At 40.8% G+C, this 18,530-nt stretch overlaps 1 protein-coding gene across 1 annotated transcript in view; it reads left to right on the top strand.

Moving 5' to 3' along the window:
- The window catches only part of Abhd2 (abhydrolase domain containing 2, acylglycerol lipase), a 102,562-nt gene that overhangs the window by 62,291 nt on the left and 21,741 nt on the right, over positions 1-18,530 (top strand). The window contains exons 5-6 of the mRNA XM_027919748.2: positions 106-273; positions 16,102-16,285. Coding sequence (XP_027775549.1) covers positions 106-273; positions 16,102-16,285 — 352 coding nt within the window. The remainder of the gene's footprint in view (positions 1-105; positions 274-16,101; positions 16,286-18,530) is intronic.

Below are 18,530 nucleotides of genomic sequence, written 5' to 3'. Positions count from 1 at the left end.
GAATTTTTAAAAATTTCTCATGTCTTCAAATCCAATGAAGTGTAGTTGTTTATATTCATTGTCGTATTCATTGTATACATCCAGATCTCTTTCTCCACCCTATAGATGATGTCACCATGGTCATCTGCCCTGGAATTGCCAATCACAGTGAGAAACAGTACATCCGCACCTTCGTTGACTATGCCCAGAAAAATGGCTACCGGTGTGCAGTGTTGAACCACCTGGGTGCCCTGCCCAACATTGAATTGACCTCACCACGCATGTTCACTTACGGTAAATAGGGTAGGGTGTATGGCCAATAGTGTCCAAGTTCAGACAAGTGGGGGCCCCCTTTTCTGTTCTCTGCAAATATGCTGTTGCTTTTGCTTCTGCCTTGTATAGAATTTATGCCTATCTGCAAGAGATAGTGAGGCACACATTTATAACAACAGCAACTCATGCTGTGTGTTTATGATGCCATGCCTCACCACAGTTTTAGAAGTGGGTACACCAACCACCCCTGGCTCACAGAGGCAGAAACCGAAGCTCACAGGGAAGGCCTTGCCTTAGGTACCCTGGCTGATAAGTGTCACAGCAGGGCTAGGAGCCAGCTAGATCTGGGAGTAGAACTTATACCTCTCACCACTGTGCCATCTTGACTCTCAGACAAGTGTGTGATGAGACATGTGAATGTCAGGAAGGGAATCTGGCACATTAGAAACTTACAGGATTTTCAAGTTCCTCGAGGACCAGAATTGGTTCTCATATTTAGGCAAATCCTTCTTGACTTTACTCAAAATCCTGTATTTGTTAAGGCTCTAGCTTCTGAACTGTTCATTCTTGATTAATATTTAGTTCTCCCTTCACATAATAAGTATACAGTAATAAACAGAATTATGCATCTGTATGTGCACAAGCATTTAGGATGTTTATGACTAAATAAACTAATATGTTTTAATGGGAAACAACCACATAATAACTATGATGTTCTATTACTTCCTCCCATTCTGTCTGTATCTATGTGTATGTAGTTTTTATTGAGTTGTAGTCATAGCATGTGTACCTACGGTGACTTTTTAAAGTAACTCTATAGTCACCAGCATAAAAGATGCATAGTTATTCTGTTTAATTATTCTAAGAGCCACATTGATATTACTATTCTGTTGTAGTTTATTTAACCATTCCTCTTTTAGGACATGTAGGTCATTTAAAGTTTTTTAGCATTTTAAATGATGGTGCTATGAAGCTCTTTTTAACTTTTTTTTTTTAACACTGTGACCAAATGTAAATGTCTTATTAGCAAACATTTGTTTTTAGGGGGTATATTGTTTATATTGGGATCTGATGACATTGTCCTTCACCTCAAAGGAGAGGTATTGGATCCCTACAGGGGCACTATAAGCCTATAGGGTAAAAACAGTAATGCCTCGGATCCACAGTGCTAGAAGGGAAGACACACTAGCAATATAAAAAGACAAGGAAAGAAATTGCCCTCAATGGCCAGCACAGCAGAAGATAGACCGAGAAAGAGTTTAAGATGTGCATATTTAAAATGTTCTGTGAGTTAAAGAATGATATAAGGAGCAAATACAGTCTGCAAAAGACCATTTTGACAAAGAGCTACATAAACAAATACAGAAAGCAAAAGATTACTTCAATATGGACATAGAGGTTCTAAAAAAAAAAAAAAAAAACAGAAAGCCTTGAAATGAAAGAAAGAATAAACTAAATTAAAAGTTCAATTGAACATTACCAATAGATTAGACTACTTGGAAGACAGGACCTCAGACAATGAAGACAAATATAACTATATTGAAAAGAATATAGACAATACAATGAAAATGGTAAGAAACAATGAGCAGAACATTCAAGAAATATGACATAGCATAAAAAGACAAATGTTTTTATTTCTAAGGTATATGCATTGACAAAATCTGCAAGAAAAAGCTCTTCAATGTACAACTTCAAAATATAAATATGAACATCCTCATTACAATTAAGCTTCAAGTCAGGATTTTTTATAGTGGACTTATAAAAAATTAATGAAATACTCTTATTCTTAAGTTCTAAACAGCTGGTTCTGGTGCAAGGAATGATTTCACTGATCCTTAGGATGCAAGTGAAAGAACTCTTTAGTGACTTCTTTGGAGTAAGTTTCCAGTGAAATTATGGAGTTAACATTTTTTATGTGTATTCGTACATAGCAATATATTGCCCTCTAGCAAGGTCATTCCAGTTCATGATGCCTTTGGTAACATATAAGGTCACTCTCCTGCAAGGGCAGGGCAGGGAAGTGGGTACATCCAGGCCTGGGGCTAGGTACTCTGAGTCTGTTTCCTCCTCTGCATTTACTCCCACACCTGAAGACACCCATTCTATAGGCTCTGTTCTGTTCAACAGTTTCGTCAGTGGCTTGAAGACATAGACAATTGTACAGATTTGCAGATAAAACACAGGCGTGTTGGGAGTGAGAAAAAGAATTGGATCCAGAAGGCATAAATAAGCAAAATCTAATACAAATGAAAATAGTGAGAAATAATTGTAAGGTTCTGTACGTGAACTTAGAGCTCCATCTAAACAAATAGTGGATGAGAGGTGTGGCTTGGCTGCAGGGCAGGCAGAGACTTAGGAGCACAAGTGTGCCAAACTGCACAAGAAATGCCAGTGAAGGCACTTAATGTGAGCCAGCCCTGTGCTTGTCTCACCTAGATATGGTCCCCTCAGCCTCACCCAGGAATTGGTGAATTTCTGATTGAAAGACTAAGACAAAGAGAGTTAAGCTATTTGGCCAAGGGCATGGAACCTGTAGATAGAAGAGTTAAAAGATAGGAGCCTAATCCTGCTACCTCATCCTCCAGAACCATCTCAGAACTGGTAGAATGGCTGGCTCTGTGGGAATTGGCCCCCCACACCCCGTGTACTCTGGGTGGTGGCTAGAGGAGGCCACATGGATGCATTACCAAGTCAGGGGATCTGGTTAGAAAAAGGTGCAGAGAAGAACAGGCTCTGTGTGGAGTGTTCTCTCAGGAAGGACCCCAGTCAAGAGACAGGCCCTGGATCAGCTACTGCAGCGCTGCTGTCAACTGGCCACATGGCCTTGAGCAGTTTGCTTAACCTCAGTTCCAGATTCAACTACAATAGTAGGTGGGTTGCTGAGTACTTGGCAGGTAGTTGAGGGATTAAAAAACCATTTATTAAATGTTGGATTTATTCTTATTTCAATACTTGGAGGTCTGTTAATGTTGGTTAATGTTTTTGACCAGACTTTTTTTTTTTTAAATCATATTCTGAAGGGGAAGTTGAGTCTCAGTAAACCATTGTAGCCCAGTGTGATGAGTGCCCTAGAAGAGGGGCTGGTGGGCATGGGGACGCCAGCTGACTCTGGAGGTGAAGAGTTATGCTGCAGTGGGAGGAGTCTCCCAAGAACGGCATTGAGCTGGGTCCTCAAAGGTGAGCTTATAAACAAGGGCTCTGGGCAGGACAATCCAGCAGAAAAACAGCTTGCTGGGCCTAGTTGGTGGTATAGTTGGGCTAATGAGTTATATCTGAGCATGAAAAAATCTACACGGTTGAGGTGGATCCATTTAGGGAACACATCAGTCCTGTCCCGGTCATCCCCCATTTCCCCATTTCCTTTTATTTGTTACATTTTTGTTTCATCGAATTTTAGAAGTGAATTCCTACAGTTTATTTTACTTTGGTAGTTTCCCGAAAGGTTACTTGGGATGATTTTTCTAGCCCTGCTATTTAATTGAATACATTGGTGCATTTTCTAACTTTACAGTGCCTCTTATACCCTTTGGAAATAAAATAAAAAAAAAAAAATGTGACCTTAATGGGTATAAAATCCAGAAGTCACACACAATACTGAAATCTAAAATATAAACCATCTATGGTAGCTGGGAGGACACCAAGGAAAGGAAATGCTAGTGTTTCCTTAGGTGCCATTGATATATGTTATTTTAGCTTAAAATTATGAATTTTTAATAAATGGTTCTCTGGACTGGTGGATAAAGAGCACTCCTTTAGTGAAGGTGGCCTTGTGCATGAAGGCAAAGCCCAGGCTTATTAAATAACTTTTATACTTATATATAAAATTAAAATACATATATATATATATATATAAATTTTTATTTTTTGGTACCAGGATTGAACTGAGGGGTCCTTCATTACTGAGCCACATCCCCAGCTCTTTTTTATATTTAGAGACAAGGTCTTACTGAGTTGCTTAGGGATTTGCTAAGTTGCTGAGGCTAGCTTTGAACTCAAGATCCTTCTGCTTCAGCCTCCTGAGCTGCTGGGATTTTAAGCATGCAACACCTTGCCTGACAGGCTTGTTACTTCTGATAGGTAAACTGAGGCAGCTCAACAGTTAACATGCTGGAACTGAAAAACCCTCATCACTATTTTGTTTTTGTACTGGGGATTGAACTCGGGGGCACTCAACCACCGAGCCACATCCCCAGCCCTATTTTGTATTTTATTTAGAGACAGGTCTCACTGAGTTGCTTAGTGCCTCACTTTTGCTGAGGCTAGCTTCAAATTTGCAATCATCCTATCTCAGCCTCCCAAGCCACTGGGATTCATGGATGGGCTTTTAAAATTAGCAAAAGCATATCTGTAGAGTTTTGTTTCCATGCCCAATGTCATTAACTTTTAATTACTATTGTTTTGTGACTTTTTGTAACTACTATTACTATTGTTTACTATTGTATTGTTTTGTATCTGGCCTAATATCCAGCAGTACTCTTGCTTCTTCAGGGTGTGCTTTTCTCTCCTTGCCTTTCTATTTCATTCTGTTGGACTTTAGAATTATTTAGTCAGGCTCTATGTTAAATTTGTGTCAGATATAATAGATTTGATTATGCTATGGGAACAAACAACTCCCCAAATTCTTAAAAACAAAGATGTTTTCTGCCTCACAGGACACATCCATCATGGCACAGCAGGGGGTTCCAGGTCCCCATCATTACTATCCTAGGGCTTAGGCTGGAGCAGCAGCCACCAGCTGGAGCCAGCCTCACAGAGAGTGGAAAGAACCTGACTCTTGAAGCTTCTGAGAAACCATAGAGGTCACTCCTGGTCGTAATTTATTGGCCAAAGTACACAACATGGCCTAACCTAACTCCATTGGGGTAGAGATGTATTTTACAATAGGGAAAATAGATACTAGCAAACTCTGGCACAGTTTATTACAATTTTTAATAGAATTAATAATTATAAGTTAACTTGGAAAAGTTCATTTGTACAGTACTTTTCTCCTTAAGGAACGTGGCATTTTTCTGAAACTCCTAGTTCTCCTCATGTAGGTCATGGCTGTACACTGGCTCAATAGTAGAATTCCCCCTGGGAACTTTTTAAAGATCCCAGGGCTGGATGCCAGCTCCTGGGGAGCCCGTGGTTCAGCCTAGGTTTTCAAAGCCACAGACATAAGACTTGTTCCATTTCCTCTTTAGTTTTGTTTTGCTTTTAATTTTTATTATAGAAATTTTCAAAATATGCAGAAGTAGGGATAATAGTAGAATGAAACCAGAACAAACCCCAACATGCCATCACCCCATAACAGTTACTCTGACCAGTCTTGTCTCTACCAGAAATAGATGCAATAATTTGGGAATCTTTCCACCTCTTTATTTTGAAAATTTGGTGTGGATGTCTTCTTTTGTATAAAGTATAGTTGGATATTATCAGGGAGACACAGATTTTTTTTTCCATAAAACAAGAAACCTTCACTTCTGCTGGTGCTAAATGAAGTCCGAAAGTGAGAGATGGGACTTGCTCCTCTTGCCTGCTTCCAGGATTCAAGTCAGGTCCATCAATATGTTCAATTGGCTGATAGGTTTCTTATGCTTCTTTTAATCTTCTTTCTTCCCCAACTAAGTCAGCTTCCTTTTCGGTATGGAGTGATTGGATGTGACATTGGGAGGCATTCTGGGTCCTCAAGACACGCTGCAGTCAACAAGTCAGGCTGCATGGTCCCACCCTAAGTGTATGAGTGAGGGCCAGGGCCTGGCCCTGACATCACCAAGTGCTAGAGGGACTCCAGAGCCTGCTTTCTCAGGTCCATCCAAGTTCAGTTTGGAAGGCCATCCTGTGGCCTTCACACAGCTCCTCCCTGTCATTTGAGTTTCAACCAACATTTCACCTTTTTAAGAGAGTCCTTCATTGATTCCTCCCCCCACGTAATGTGGCTCCATCCTCCCAAGTCATCCTCCACCTAATGTCACTCTTGACATTTTTCAAGGCACTTGAGAATTGAAGTTCAGTATTTTTTTTCATCATTTGTGAACTTATATTCACATGTGTTTGTTTATATGTTTATTACCTGCCTCTCCACCCAAAAAGTCCACTCCATGAGAACAGGCAGTCTTTGTACTGTATGGAGTGATTGGATGTGACATTGGGAGGCATTCTGGGTTCTCAAGACACGCTGCAGTCCTGTGGTAGCTCCCATTGCCAAGAATCCTGCTGAACCATAGACTTTGCTCATCTCCTTAGACACCACTGCCTGCTGACTGAATGAGGATCCAGGTGATGGACATGAAATGGCAGTTTGTGAATGTATGGTGTCTAAGTGGGTATGCCTTGCTGTTCTGCAAGTCCTCCCTTGTGCAAATCACATCTCTAGAGCCAGAAGCCAGCCATTCAAGTCACCAAGAATACCCTTTTGGCTTTCTGAAATAGTTGTCTTCACCAGAAGAAATCAATAAAGGACTTTGACATGAAAACACGATATTCTTCTTTTCCTGTTATGTACCCCCTCAGGTCTCTCTCAGAAAATTACAAAAGATCTTTTCCTATTTATCAAACTAACTTTGTTCCAATCCATGCAAGCATTAATCCCTTGTTACTAGCCATCTTTGCTGATGTGATTAGAAATGGTTGAAAACAGATCTCTCTTGCTCAGAAGAACGTCCTAAGTGGATAATTAGGCATTCTCAGAATCCTTGGTGCTGCCTTTCAAAGATAAATTCATTAAGGAAAGTCCTTCATGATAGTAGTCACCATCTATCTCACACTAATAAATGCCAGGCATGTGCTGAATTTTGTGTGTGTGTGCTTCACTTGATCTTTACTGCCTCAAAGGTAGGTATAATTAGTATCACAGGCTTGAGGAGGTTGAGGTTAAGTTCCTCATTTAGGGTCATGTGATTAGTAAGCAGAACCAGTATTCAAACTGTGATTTGTTGTTGTTGTTGTTGTGGTTGGGGAGGTGTTAGGGACTGAACCCAGAGCACTTTACCACTGAGTTACATCCCAAGCCCTTGTTCTTTTTTTTTCCCCCAATTTGATTTAATTTTATTTTGAGACAGTCTCACTAAGTTGCCCAGATTGGCCTCAAACTTGCAATCCTCCTGCCTCAGCCTCACCAGTAGCTGGGATTACAGGCGTATGTCACTACACCTGGCTAAACTGTATGATTCTTAACCCCAATTCAATAACACCTCTGCTGTTGTGTTAATTTCCTTATTTAGAATATGGTTCATTAGGATAGAGAGGAGCAGGAAGATATTTGAACATTCAAAAAGGTTTTTCCCCACTTTGATGGCAGTAGATATTACTGTTTGTATTGATAGCTGTCACTTTCATGGTGTTTGCTCTGTGCCAGGTACATTTATTATTTACTCAGGCTCTATGTACTTACAAATTAAACCAGTCATTTCTCTTCTACAGATGAGGGTCCAGCAGGATGTAGTTAATGTTCCACATCACAAGGCTGACAGGAATGAGTGACCCTGTTTCAAACTCAGGCAATCTAGCTATTGTCTGAGAGTTCATGCTCCAGAACAATGGGCTACTTTCCCTTTCATATAAGAAAGTGCATCCTGCTGATACTTCTGAGGTGTTAGGAAATAGGTCTCACTCAGATGCATTTTAGATACAGGGCAAAAGAACACCTGAGAGCTGCTTAAAGCCACAAGAAATGGGCCTGGTGGATTTGTGTTCATTCATCCAGCTTCCTCCAGAGCCTCATGGGGCCACCCCCTATAATGAAGATACAGGTATAAATTTAAGTCCCTGCCTTCAGAAATCTCCCAGTGTATAAGGAGCACCTCACATCTAGCCTGGTTAAGGAAGGGACATATGGCCACAATCAGTTTAAGCTTATTTGCTGGCTTTATCCAGAAAGAGTATTTACCAATAAGAGTATCTTTATCCAAAAAGTTGAGACTTTTTTTTTTTCAGGGACAAGAACCAATCTTAGTTTTTTAACTGTTGTATTATTTTCTGTTAATCTCCTGCATCTAGTACCTCTCTTAGATCTTCTCAGGAAAGACTGCACAGGGCAAGAGCCAGTTCTTTAGAGACCCATAGGTGGGGGCTGAATGCCTAGTGGAAGAGTTAAGGAAGGTTATGGGGGAATCAGCAGTAACACAAAAGGCACAGAGTCCAGCAGATACCAGACAATGACAATGATGATTGTCTTTATTAGCCCTTTACTCTAACTTTGAATTTTCTGTGAACCAACTTAGAAAAGAAGAGGCAAGTGTTTACTGGAACAGTTAACCAACCTTGCCTTTGTAGCAGCTTTGTACAGTGACCTCTTATGAACATGTGAACTTCCACAAAGACTAATTTGAGACACCATTCTTGTTTAGTGCAAATGCTTTCTTCTTTTTTGAGCTTGGTCTGAGTTATGTCTCTTTCTGTGGTCACAGGGGTGACCAGGCCCTGAGAGTTATTTTGAAGGAGAAATGCTTGCTTTCCTGTTGCAGGACTTTCAGGATGGGCCTCCTAATCAAACCTGGTTGGATCACACATCTTCAGCTCAAAGCTATTAGTTTCAATTCAAATAGTCAGAGTCAACTCGTGTGTGAGTCGGTGGTGCTGGAGATTGAACCTAGGAGCTCACACATGCTGACCAAATGCTCTACCACTGAGTTACACCTCAGCCCTGGAGTAAACTCTTAAACTTAGTACTGGAAAGATTTTTTAATTGCTGTCCATGCTCTGTTCACTGTATTTTAACTTCTAAAGATAATTTTCTTTCTTTTAAAAAAATTCTCCTTACTTCAGTATAGTCCATAGACTTTTTTAAACTAGAAAAATATTAAATATTTCTTTTAATAAATTAAATTAAATGTCATTAGCTGATCTGACCAAAAATAAAATGTGAACCTATTAGGATGACTAGTAGCACCCACCATAGTGAAATTTTCAACCTGACTTAAAGTTCACTAAACTGTCTTATTGGTAAATAAGAAATGGGATACTACACTGGAACAGGCCAGGTTCCATCTCTGTGATGTGGATGAGATCAGTCAATATCACTTGGAAAAGAAGGAAGAGGAGAAGTCTTAAAAATGTTTTTGAAGTATATTATTTACAAAGAATCTATTTTTTAGTTGGAACACTGACTTAATTTATTTTCTAACCCAGACAGTGTTTGGAATATGAGTGTTTTTGTCAGTGATGTTTGGGGACCAGAAAGTTCAGGGCCTATCTTTGCAAAGAGCCTCATACCCTAACAGTCCTGTATTTATATTCAGAGCAAACTATAACTGGATCATGTCTATCAGCCAAGGAGTGAACTGAAGCCAGAATTTTTCAGCTGATGATGATTCTGGCCCTAGTGTCACATCTTCATATCTTGAAGTTTTATTGCCAGAAAGTTAAGAGATAAGCAATAAAGGGTCCTGAGTTTGATCTTGATTTGAAGAGAGAAAAACTAAAATTTTTATGTCTCTTCTATATCAGGTGACAGGAATAAAAATAACCTAGCTTTGGCCCCCATAGGGTGACCAAATCCCTTATGACCATGAGAGCCTCCTAAGAACTTAACACCCTTTTCTGACTAGAACACCAAGCATTGAAAAATGGGCTCAAAAGTTTTAAATTGATTCTTCCTGTGAGTTAACTATAAATAATAAATAAATGAGTCCTTTCCTTACTTCTAAATTCTTGACTCTCTAACATTAGACATCAAGGTGAGAAGTACCTAAAATCACAGCATTGGGATTCTGTTGCTTAGAGAAGGAGCTCTTTAATTGAGTTTAACACTAGAAGTTTTTGGTTTTTAAAATACCTTTTGGAACTTGAAGGTAAGGTCAGAAAATTTTACTTTGCTTAGAGAGCAGCCTTTCAGTCTTGGAATTGAGAAGAGAGGCCCTGGACCTGAGATGACTATATAATATAGTATCGCAACTGGGACATTTTTGAGAGTAAAGAAGGACCTTATTAATAGCCACATCTAAACAGCAGGCAGATCCCAGGACTCTCTCATACAAACTAGGATGGACAGTCATTCTTCACCATAAAGGAGATACATATAATAAAGAAACTTCTATTTTTTTCTACTGTTCAATCCATCTTATAATATTTGATTAGCTCATGAACCTAGATATTTCTATAGACTTCTCATATCTACCATTTTAATTGATAGAGATTCAATTTGGGATCGTGTTCATGATTCCAGATTGACAAATATGAATTATGTTGCCTCTGCCTGAAACAGTCAAGTTGATGATGGCAGAAGAATACAATGGGAAGGAAGGAGGTGGGGAAAGGTGAAGGGACAGAGAATATAAAAGGGAAAGGAGTAAAATATGGAAGCTCCAGCATCTGGCAAGACCACCTGCTGAGAGTCAGGGCTGGGAGCTTCAGGACATGCAAGGGGGGGTCATATCCAGAGCAGAATTGTGGAGAGGCAGTGATGATAGGTTCTGCACTTTCAGAATGAGATCTGAATGCTGAAGATGGCAACTATAAGAGGACAGTTTTAGGCAGTTTATACCTGGAAAAACAAAACCAAAAGTACTCGTTTTTGTTTCAGAGATAAGACCCAGGCAAACTAAAGTGATGGCAAAAAGGGATTCCCACCTTATTGCTACAGCTATTTTCTTCCCAAGTAACCCAATTTAGTAATAGCTTCCCTTTTGGCTTTAAGAAATGACTCACATACTTTCGCTATGAAAGTGACAAGCTGCCAGGCCTCTTAGCCACCCACCTGTCAGTGAGCCATGTTCTTAGCCTGACCATGTCTTTCTCTCAGATGAAACTTAGTAGGAAAGACATTCAAGTGCTTGTTTCCCACCCGCTGTGCAGTCACACTGGCCAACACTGTGTGTTGTCATTCCATATGAATCAGACTTCCTTCTTATCCACCTAACATTTTGTGGCACACCCACCAAGTGCCAGGCCCATGCCTGGCATGGGGAATGCGGAGATGACTCAAAGTCTCCATGAATAAGGAACACTAAGTCCCTGGGTCCTTGTATTTTAGCCTACTTAGTCATGTTAGTGTCATTTGGGAAAGTGGCTTTTGAAATAATAGCTTTCAAAAAGCCTTTGCCTTTGAGGGTGGGGGCTTGAAGAAAAAGGTACCAAGCCTTTCCTACTTTCAGCAGGTGGCCTTTCCAGGATGGCCCTGTCTTCTTCCTCTCTCTAAGGCCAGGCCAGTGTATTAAATTTCATCTTGTCTTTGAAAAGCTGCAACGAGATTAGCTATCTAATCGTGTTACTAGTGCTAATCCCAGAAGGATTAAATATCTAGAACTTCATTAAAATCTCCCTCGTATTAAAAAACAGATTACTGTAGCTCTTGGTAACCTAACAAGCCAGGGAGGGGCTCCCAGGCACTGAGGGTATTGGTAACTGGCATCAGGTGGAGGTCCCGGGAGGACCCAGTTTTCCAGAAGGCTAATCCTGGAGCTGGAGCTTGACAGGCACACCATGTCTTTGCCCTTCCCTTGCCTGGGGCAAGTGGCAGCTCTTCATGGATCACCCAACAGCTTGTCCAGCATCAGGCAAGGCTGGCCTTTTATCCAGATCAGATGTGTTTAGATTTAATTAAAAGGAAACTCCCCAAGTGCCTACACAATAAGCTTTAATTGTTCCTCAGTGGTATAGCAAATCCAAGTTTTTGTAACTGCCCCAGTGACATCTGAACATCTGCGCTAGGTCTCAAATAATTAGTATCAAATCGGAATAAAGATAGATGGGTCTAAAAGGAATCAGGGGAAAATAAGACTTTCAATAATTAAACAGTACAATAAAACTAACAATACATAAGTTCTATTACTTATGTAGAATTGTGATACAAGGCAAATGCTTAGCCTACCCATACTTCCTAAATCCAAAACTCTGGAATTGGGGCCCCCGATGACTGTTTCAAGGAGCTCTCTGTTTAAACTTATCTCTAGAACTGATTCAGTAGGTTTGGAGCAGGGCACAGAAACATGTATTTTGAACAAGTTCCCAGGCAATGCTAATATTGTTGGCCCAGGGACCACTTTGAGAACCCCTGGGCTAATATATCATTCTTGCAATGACATTTAACCTCTGTGTAGCTTTTCTGACATACTTTTTACAAGAAAGATCACTAGCAAGTAATTGTATATATTTAAGGATTTAAAGCTTGTTTTTGTCAGGTGTTTGATGAGTCTGGAGGATGTATCTCATTGTGTTGAGTGGGGACTGGCCCCTGTAGAAGCCTTGCATTGAGGAAATGTTTAGAAATTTGCTACCAGTCTGACATCTCCGCTTCAGATACTTCCAAAGTCTGCACAGTGCCCCCATCTTTGAAGGCTGCTTATTGCAAGTGGAAGGGAAGGAAGTTGGAAAAGAGATGGTCCAGCATAGAAGAAGGGGTGCCTCAAAAAATACTTTCTCATTTTGGTCTGAGCTGGTGAGGTCCTTGATCTTTAGAGCAGTAGTTCTCAGTCCTAGTACCAGGCACATTGGATCCTCTAAAAGAATACCCATGCCCAGGTCCTACCCTCAGACATTCTGATTTAATTATTCTGAGGGAGGGCATGCATTAGCATTTATTTTTATCTTATTTTTATTTTGCACCAGGAATTGAACCCAGGGATGCTTAAGCACTGAGCTACATCCCCAGCCCATTTATGTGTGTGTGTGTGTGTGTGTGTGTGTGTGTGTGTGTGTGTGTGTACTTTTTAATTTAGAGACAGTCTTGCTAAGTTGCTAAAGCTGACTTTGAACTTGCAATCCTCCTGCCTCTGTCTCCTGAGCCACTGGAATTTTAGGCATGTACCATTAGGCCTGGCTCATTAGCTTTTATTGGGCCAGGTGATTCAAATATACAATCAGATTAAAGAACACTGCTTTAAAGAAAAATCCAGAAATTTAGCATGGTCTTTCCGAGTGTTAAACTGCAGATCCTTGTTTGAATTATTTTTTTAATTGTGATAAAATATGCATAACATAAAATTTACCATCTTAACCATTTATAACTCTACAATTCAGTAGTGTTGTCACTTTGTTGTACAACTAATTTCCAGAATTTTCACTTTGCAAAATTGAGATTCATTAAACAACTCCTAATTTCTCCTTTTTCCAGCACTTGGCAACCATCATTCTATTTTCTATGAATTTAACTACTCTAGGTACCATTTAAGTATTTGTGTTTTTGTAACTGGCCTCTTTCATTTAGCATAATGCCTTAAAGGTGCATCCATGTGGTAGCATGGTCATGATTTCCTTCTTTTTTAAGGCTGAATATCTTTCATTGTAGGCAAAATACTATGTTTTGATGGTTTGTCCATTCATCTGTTGATATTCTTGGCTGTTGTGAATAATGCTGCTATGAACGTAGATGTACTTAAATGATATTTTTAAAATAAAAAATTGCAATCAGTCATAATCATATAACACTGAATGCTCATTATATTCTAGACCCTACTCTAAGCCATTTATGTGTATCACCTTATTCAGGCCTCCAAACAACTCTATGAAGTATTATTACCTTCAATTTACAGAAGAGGAAACAAACCCAGAATTAATTGTAATTTGCCCAAGGTAACAATATTTGCCAAAGTTTCTCAGGATAAAAAGTATCTGTAGTATAGGTTAAAAAATACCCATTTCTGTGGGCTCTGAGCCTCTCTCTAGCAGGAAGTCCAGAAACAGTAGATTTTCCTCATACCCAGGGCCACCTGTCACCAGAGGGAAATTTAGTAGCATTTGGGGCCACTAGGAGGTAAGCCCAGGCAATCTGACCACAGACCCTTTCACTTAGCCATGAGGCCACTCTGCTTCTTTATGAACCTGTATTTAGGGCCCCTAATGTCCTGAGGGAGGTGAACAAATGTTCTAATGAGATTTCTTTGTTTTTATTTGTTGTGTGACTGAGCATCTGTGATATCAGTTGAGTGCATTATATTACAGCACCTCATTTTAAATCTAGCACCTCCTAGAGGTACATGTTTCTTCCGTTGCTACCTTTTTAAAAAGAAAATCTTAGACAAATTTGGATAAATTTGACCTAAGTGGGCATGAAAGCCTGGCCTTTCAAATTCCAGAATGAAGAAGCCAGTTCCCTTTGGACCAGCTTCTTGACCCTTCAGAGGGTCCATTCTGTTCATTCTGTTTATTGAAGACTACAGACTGTCCCAGCCTGATGGGTGCAGGAGGGAGAAAAATAGGAAGCCTGATCCTCTAGCATCTCACTGGAGTGAGGGAGACCTGCTTCCTTCCCAGGTGGAACATAGGTCTCAACTGTACTGATACATAATGGTTTCCAAGACATTGTAGAGGGATAAAGGAAGGTACTAAAGAATGTGTATGCTACCACTGGTATTAAAAGAGAGATGGAGGGAGGGAGGGAGAGAGGGAGGGAGGGAGGGAGGGAGGGAGAGAGAGAGAGAGAGAGAGAGAGAGAGAGAGAGAGAGAGAGAGAGAGAGAAAATAGGAAACTTACCTTTTAAGCATCATTTATGTCATTGGAATTCTGTACCATATGCATGAATTGACTACTGAAAAAATTTTTGTTCAGATTCCTGGGCCTGGTCCCCATTTCATAAAATCAGCATCTCTGGGGGTGAGGCCCAGGATTGCCCATTTCTGACACTCTGTCCAGGTGATTCTGGGCATTCTGCAATTTAAGAACTCCTGCATGTGTTGGTTTGACTCAGTCTGCAGCCCACCACAAAAGGAAGACAGAAACCTGGGAGCTTGCCCCAGGCATGGCTTGCTGATTAGGGAAGAAACTGTCCAAGTCCATTAGGGATGTCAAAACTTCTGAGCCAGTGCCCAGGTCAGCAACTCATCTTTCTACTGTAAATTCATTCTCTTCTCATACCAGTCTGGGTTATTTGGTTTGATACTGGGAATTGAACCCAGGGGCACTTAACCACTGAACTACAAACCCAGTCCTTTTTATTATTTTTTTATTTTGAGACAGAGTCTCAATAAATTGCTGAGGCTAGCCTCGAACTTGTGATCCTCCTAACTCTGGCCTCCCGAGTCCCTGGGATAATGGGTGTGTGCCACTGCACTCATCACCAATCTGTTTTGTATATGCTTCCTGCCAATATTCCTAACTTTCCCCGGTAGGTGTTACTTAAGTTGGCTCCCTGCGATCTGAGGTTGGGTCTTAGAAGGATGTGGTGAATCACTTTACTTGTATATGGCCATTTGTCTCCTCTTCTAAGCAAAGCTGTAGAAACACAGCATGGCTCCAATAGCTTCCCAAGGGGACACCAGCTGAGGTCATCCCTCCTGAGCAAACTAGGCAAACACCTCTCCATCCAGAAGGCTCCTCTGAGTATTTCTGAATGGGGCTGCCTCCCTTGGCACCCTGTTCCAACGTCACAAAGAACATCTTATCCTAATCCTACAGAGCATCCTGGCCATCCCTCTGGACTTAAGTTTGCCTTTCCTTCCCTCCCCTACACTGACAAGAAGATCCTGTAAATAACAGCCACTTGGTACTTTTCTTAACACATGAATCATTGTCCACCTGCGTATAGCATCCCAGTGTAGCTCATGAAACTATTCTCGAAGGGATTTGCCCTTGGTTTATTTACATTTATATGTGAACATATGTATTCATGCACACCTGAATCTATTCCAATATCCATGAGCATCTAAACTAGTTTCTCATGACCCATCCTTAAAGGAGCATCTATTTGATACATGGAACCTCTGCTTGCGGGTACTTCTGATGCTTGGTTAATACTGGGGGAGGGAGGAGAGACTTCTAAGTAGCCAAAGAACAGTTTCTGTCTGCCTATCTCCCCCTACCCTCCCTCAAAACACACATAAATTTCTTGTCTTTTAGTATATTTGCACCAATTTAGTAACCTTCCAGCTTGCATTTTCTCCAACATTTGTTGCACCTAAAATGATTGAGTGACCTCACCTGTTTTTTGCCCACAGGCTGCACATGGGAATTTGGAGCCATGGTGAACTACATTAAGAAGACCTATCCCATGACCCAGTTGGTTGTTGTGGGCTTCAGCCTGGGTGGTAACATCGTGTGCAAATACTTGGGGGAGACCCAGGCAAACCAAGAAAAGGTTCTGTGCTGCGTCAGCGTGTGTCAGGGGTACAGCGCACTGAGGTGAGTCATCTCCACTGTGTGCATGTACTTCTTTTTTCCTTCAGGTCTTCAGTTAGCATTTGTTTATTGAGATGTCCCAATGCACCAGACATGGTTTGAGAACACCATGGCAGACTGAGCAGAAGTTTCTGAGTCTTGGTCTCATCTTGTTTTGATTTCACATCATACATTGGAGTTGTTATTAGCAGACTCTATAAGCCTGATATATGCAGCTGCATGTTAGGATCAGATCTATAATTGGGTGAGCCAAGGCCCTGTTAATAGCTGCTTCTTCCCTAGGGGAGTATCTGTTAGGTGACTACTGTGTTCATGCTTCAGGAACATGGCAGAACCATGGGTTTAGGAGAAGACACAGGAAGTTGTGAGTTAGGAACTGAGAGCAGGGCCTTATGATTGCACATGTCTCCTACCTGTGTAAGAGCCAAGTCTCAGATGGCATCTGGAAGGGCTCTGTGGAAACCATTTTACAAACATCCTCACCTGCAAGTATTCATATCTCTTAGGCATCCCAGATCTCTTCACAAATGCATTGACCCACTGGGTGGTCTTCTGCCCACAGACACCTACAGGATGACTCCCCTCAAGATTGGTGCTGTCACTGAGCATGGTAGCACATGCCTATAATCACAGCAGTTTGGAAGGCTGAAGCAGGAAGGTAGCAAGTTCAAGGCCAGCCTCAGCAACTTAACACGGTCCTAAGCAACTTAGCAAGACCCTGTTCCAAACAAAAAGGTCTAGGGATATAGCTCAGTGGTAAAGTACCAAATCTGAACACACATACACTCACACACACATTTCTCTCCAGGCTCTTCAGATGCATTTGTATTTTTTCCTAGCCCGGCACAGTGGTGCACACCTATAATCCCAGCGACTTAAAAGTCGGAGGTAGAAGGATTGCAGATTTAAGGCCAATCTCAACAATTTAGCAAGACTGTGTCTCACAAATTTAAAAGGGCTCAAGATGTGGCTCATTGGTAGGGCACCCTGGATTCAATCCCCAGTATCACCTCCCCTGCAAAAAAAAAAACACCCTATTTTTTCCTATAGACACTCTTCATTATAATGTCTTGTATATGACCAATTATTAAAAATCTCTTGAATAAATCCAAAAATTGCACAAGGAAGTAAAACAAATAAAAACTTCTTTATTGATCCTGTCTAATGCCAGATAGTCTTTATACTTCGTAAAAGTCATTCCATTTTGCCTTACTTACATCTTTCATGCTGCATTTTTAAGCCCATTTCATAATTCTGATGGATTAAATTTATCTGTATTCTTTCTAAAGTTATTGCTGGAATTTGAAGCCAGCATATTCAGGGGGCAAATGTGGGCCCCAAATTCAACTTCTGCCTAAACTTGAAGCTGGCCAAAAAGGAGGATTCAAATGTACCCAAAGCAGACATGACAAATGTCCCTGATGAAACTTTTCCAAGAAAGGGGTTCCAGTCTTCCTCATCTGCAATATGGGGACAATAATAAGAAATAGTCCCCAGTGCATAGCTCCATTATGTAGGTAAATGAGTTCACGTGTAGAAATACTTAGAACAGTTCCTAGCACATAGAATGTAAGGAACTCAGAATTCTTAATTATTGGGTCATCATTATTATTATTATTATTTACTATAAAATGAAGGAGTTGGGTTAGATTAGTGGATCACAAAGACCAGTCTGGTGAACTACTGGCTGTCTCACTTCATTGAGAATCACTTTGGGGATAATGTTAGAAATCAATTCAGTTTGGGGGGAACACTATCTCTAGTGATTCTGATTGATGAAGTCTAAGGCATGAGACCCCAGGAATCTGCCTGTTGATACATTTCACAGGTGACTCTTGATCTTAGCCACATTTAGGAGACACTGATGTGGTGGCCTCAGAGGTCTCTCCAGTTCTGGCATCTAAGGACTAGATTGGCCCTTCATCTTCCTTTTGGGAAGCTCCCCATGGACACTGGGAAGCCACCTGAAAGGACATGTTCCTTTACTTTAGCTTGACTGGAAACACTCAACTCCCAAGTTCATAGCCATATGTAACCAGAGCTAACTAAAGCCCCATCCTGCTCAGTCGCTGGGATAGGAAATAAATGAGCAAGGGACCAGCCTACCAGCAGATCTGAGGGAGCTGGGCCTGAAGAGCTGGGAGGTTCTGACAGTTGGCACAATTTTCAGCAAGCCTAGAAAATGGAAATCACTAGATTCCTTTCCTAAAAAACTTCTGTGAACTTGCTGTGGATGCTGACTGGATAT

This window comes from Marmota flaviventris, chromosome 2, assembly GCF_047511675.1.
Source record: "Marmota flaviventris isolate mMarFla1 chromosome 2, mMarFla1.hap1, whole genome shotgun sequence".
Classification (NCBI taxonomy): domain Eukaryota; kingdom Metazoa; phylum Chordata; class Mammalia; order Rodentia; family Sciuridae; genus Marmota; species Marmota flaviventris.
The sequence above is the reverse complement of the archived record's forward strand: the minus strand, read 5'-3'. Positions and strand labels throughout refer to the sequence as shown.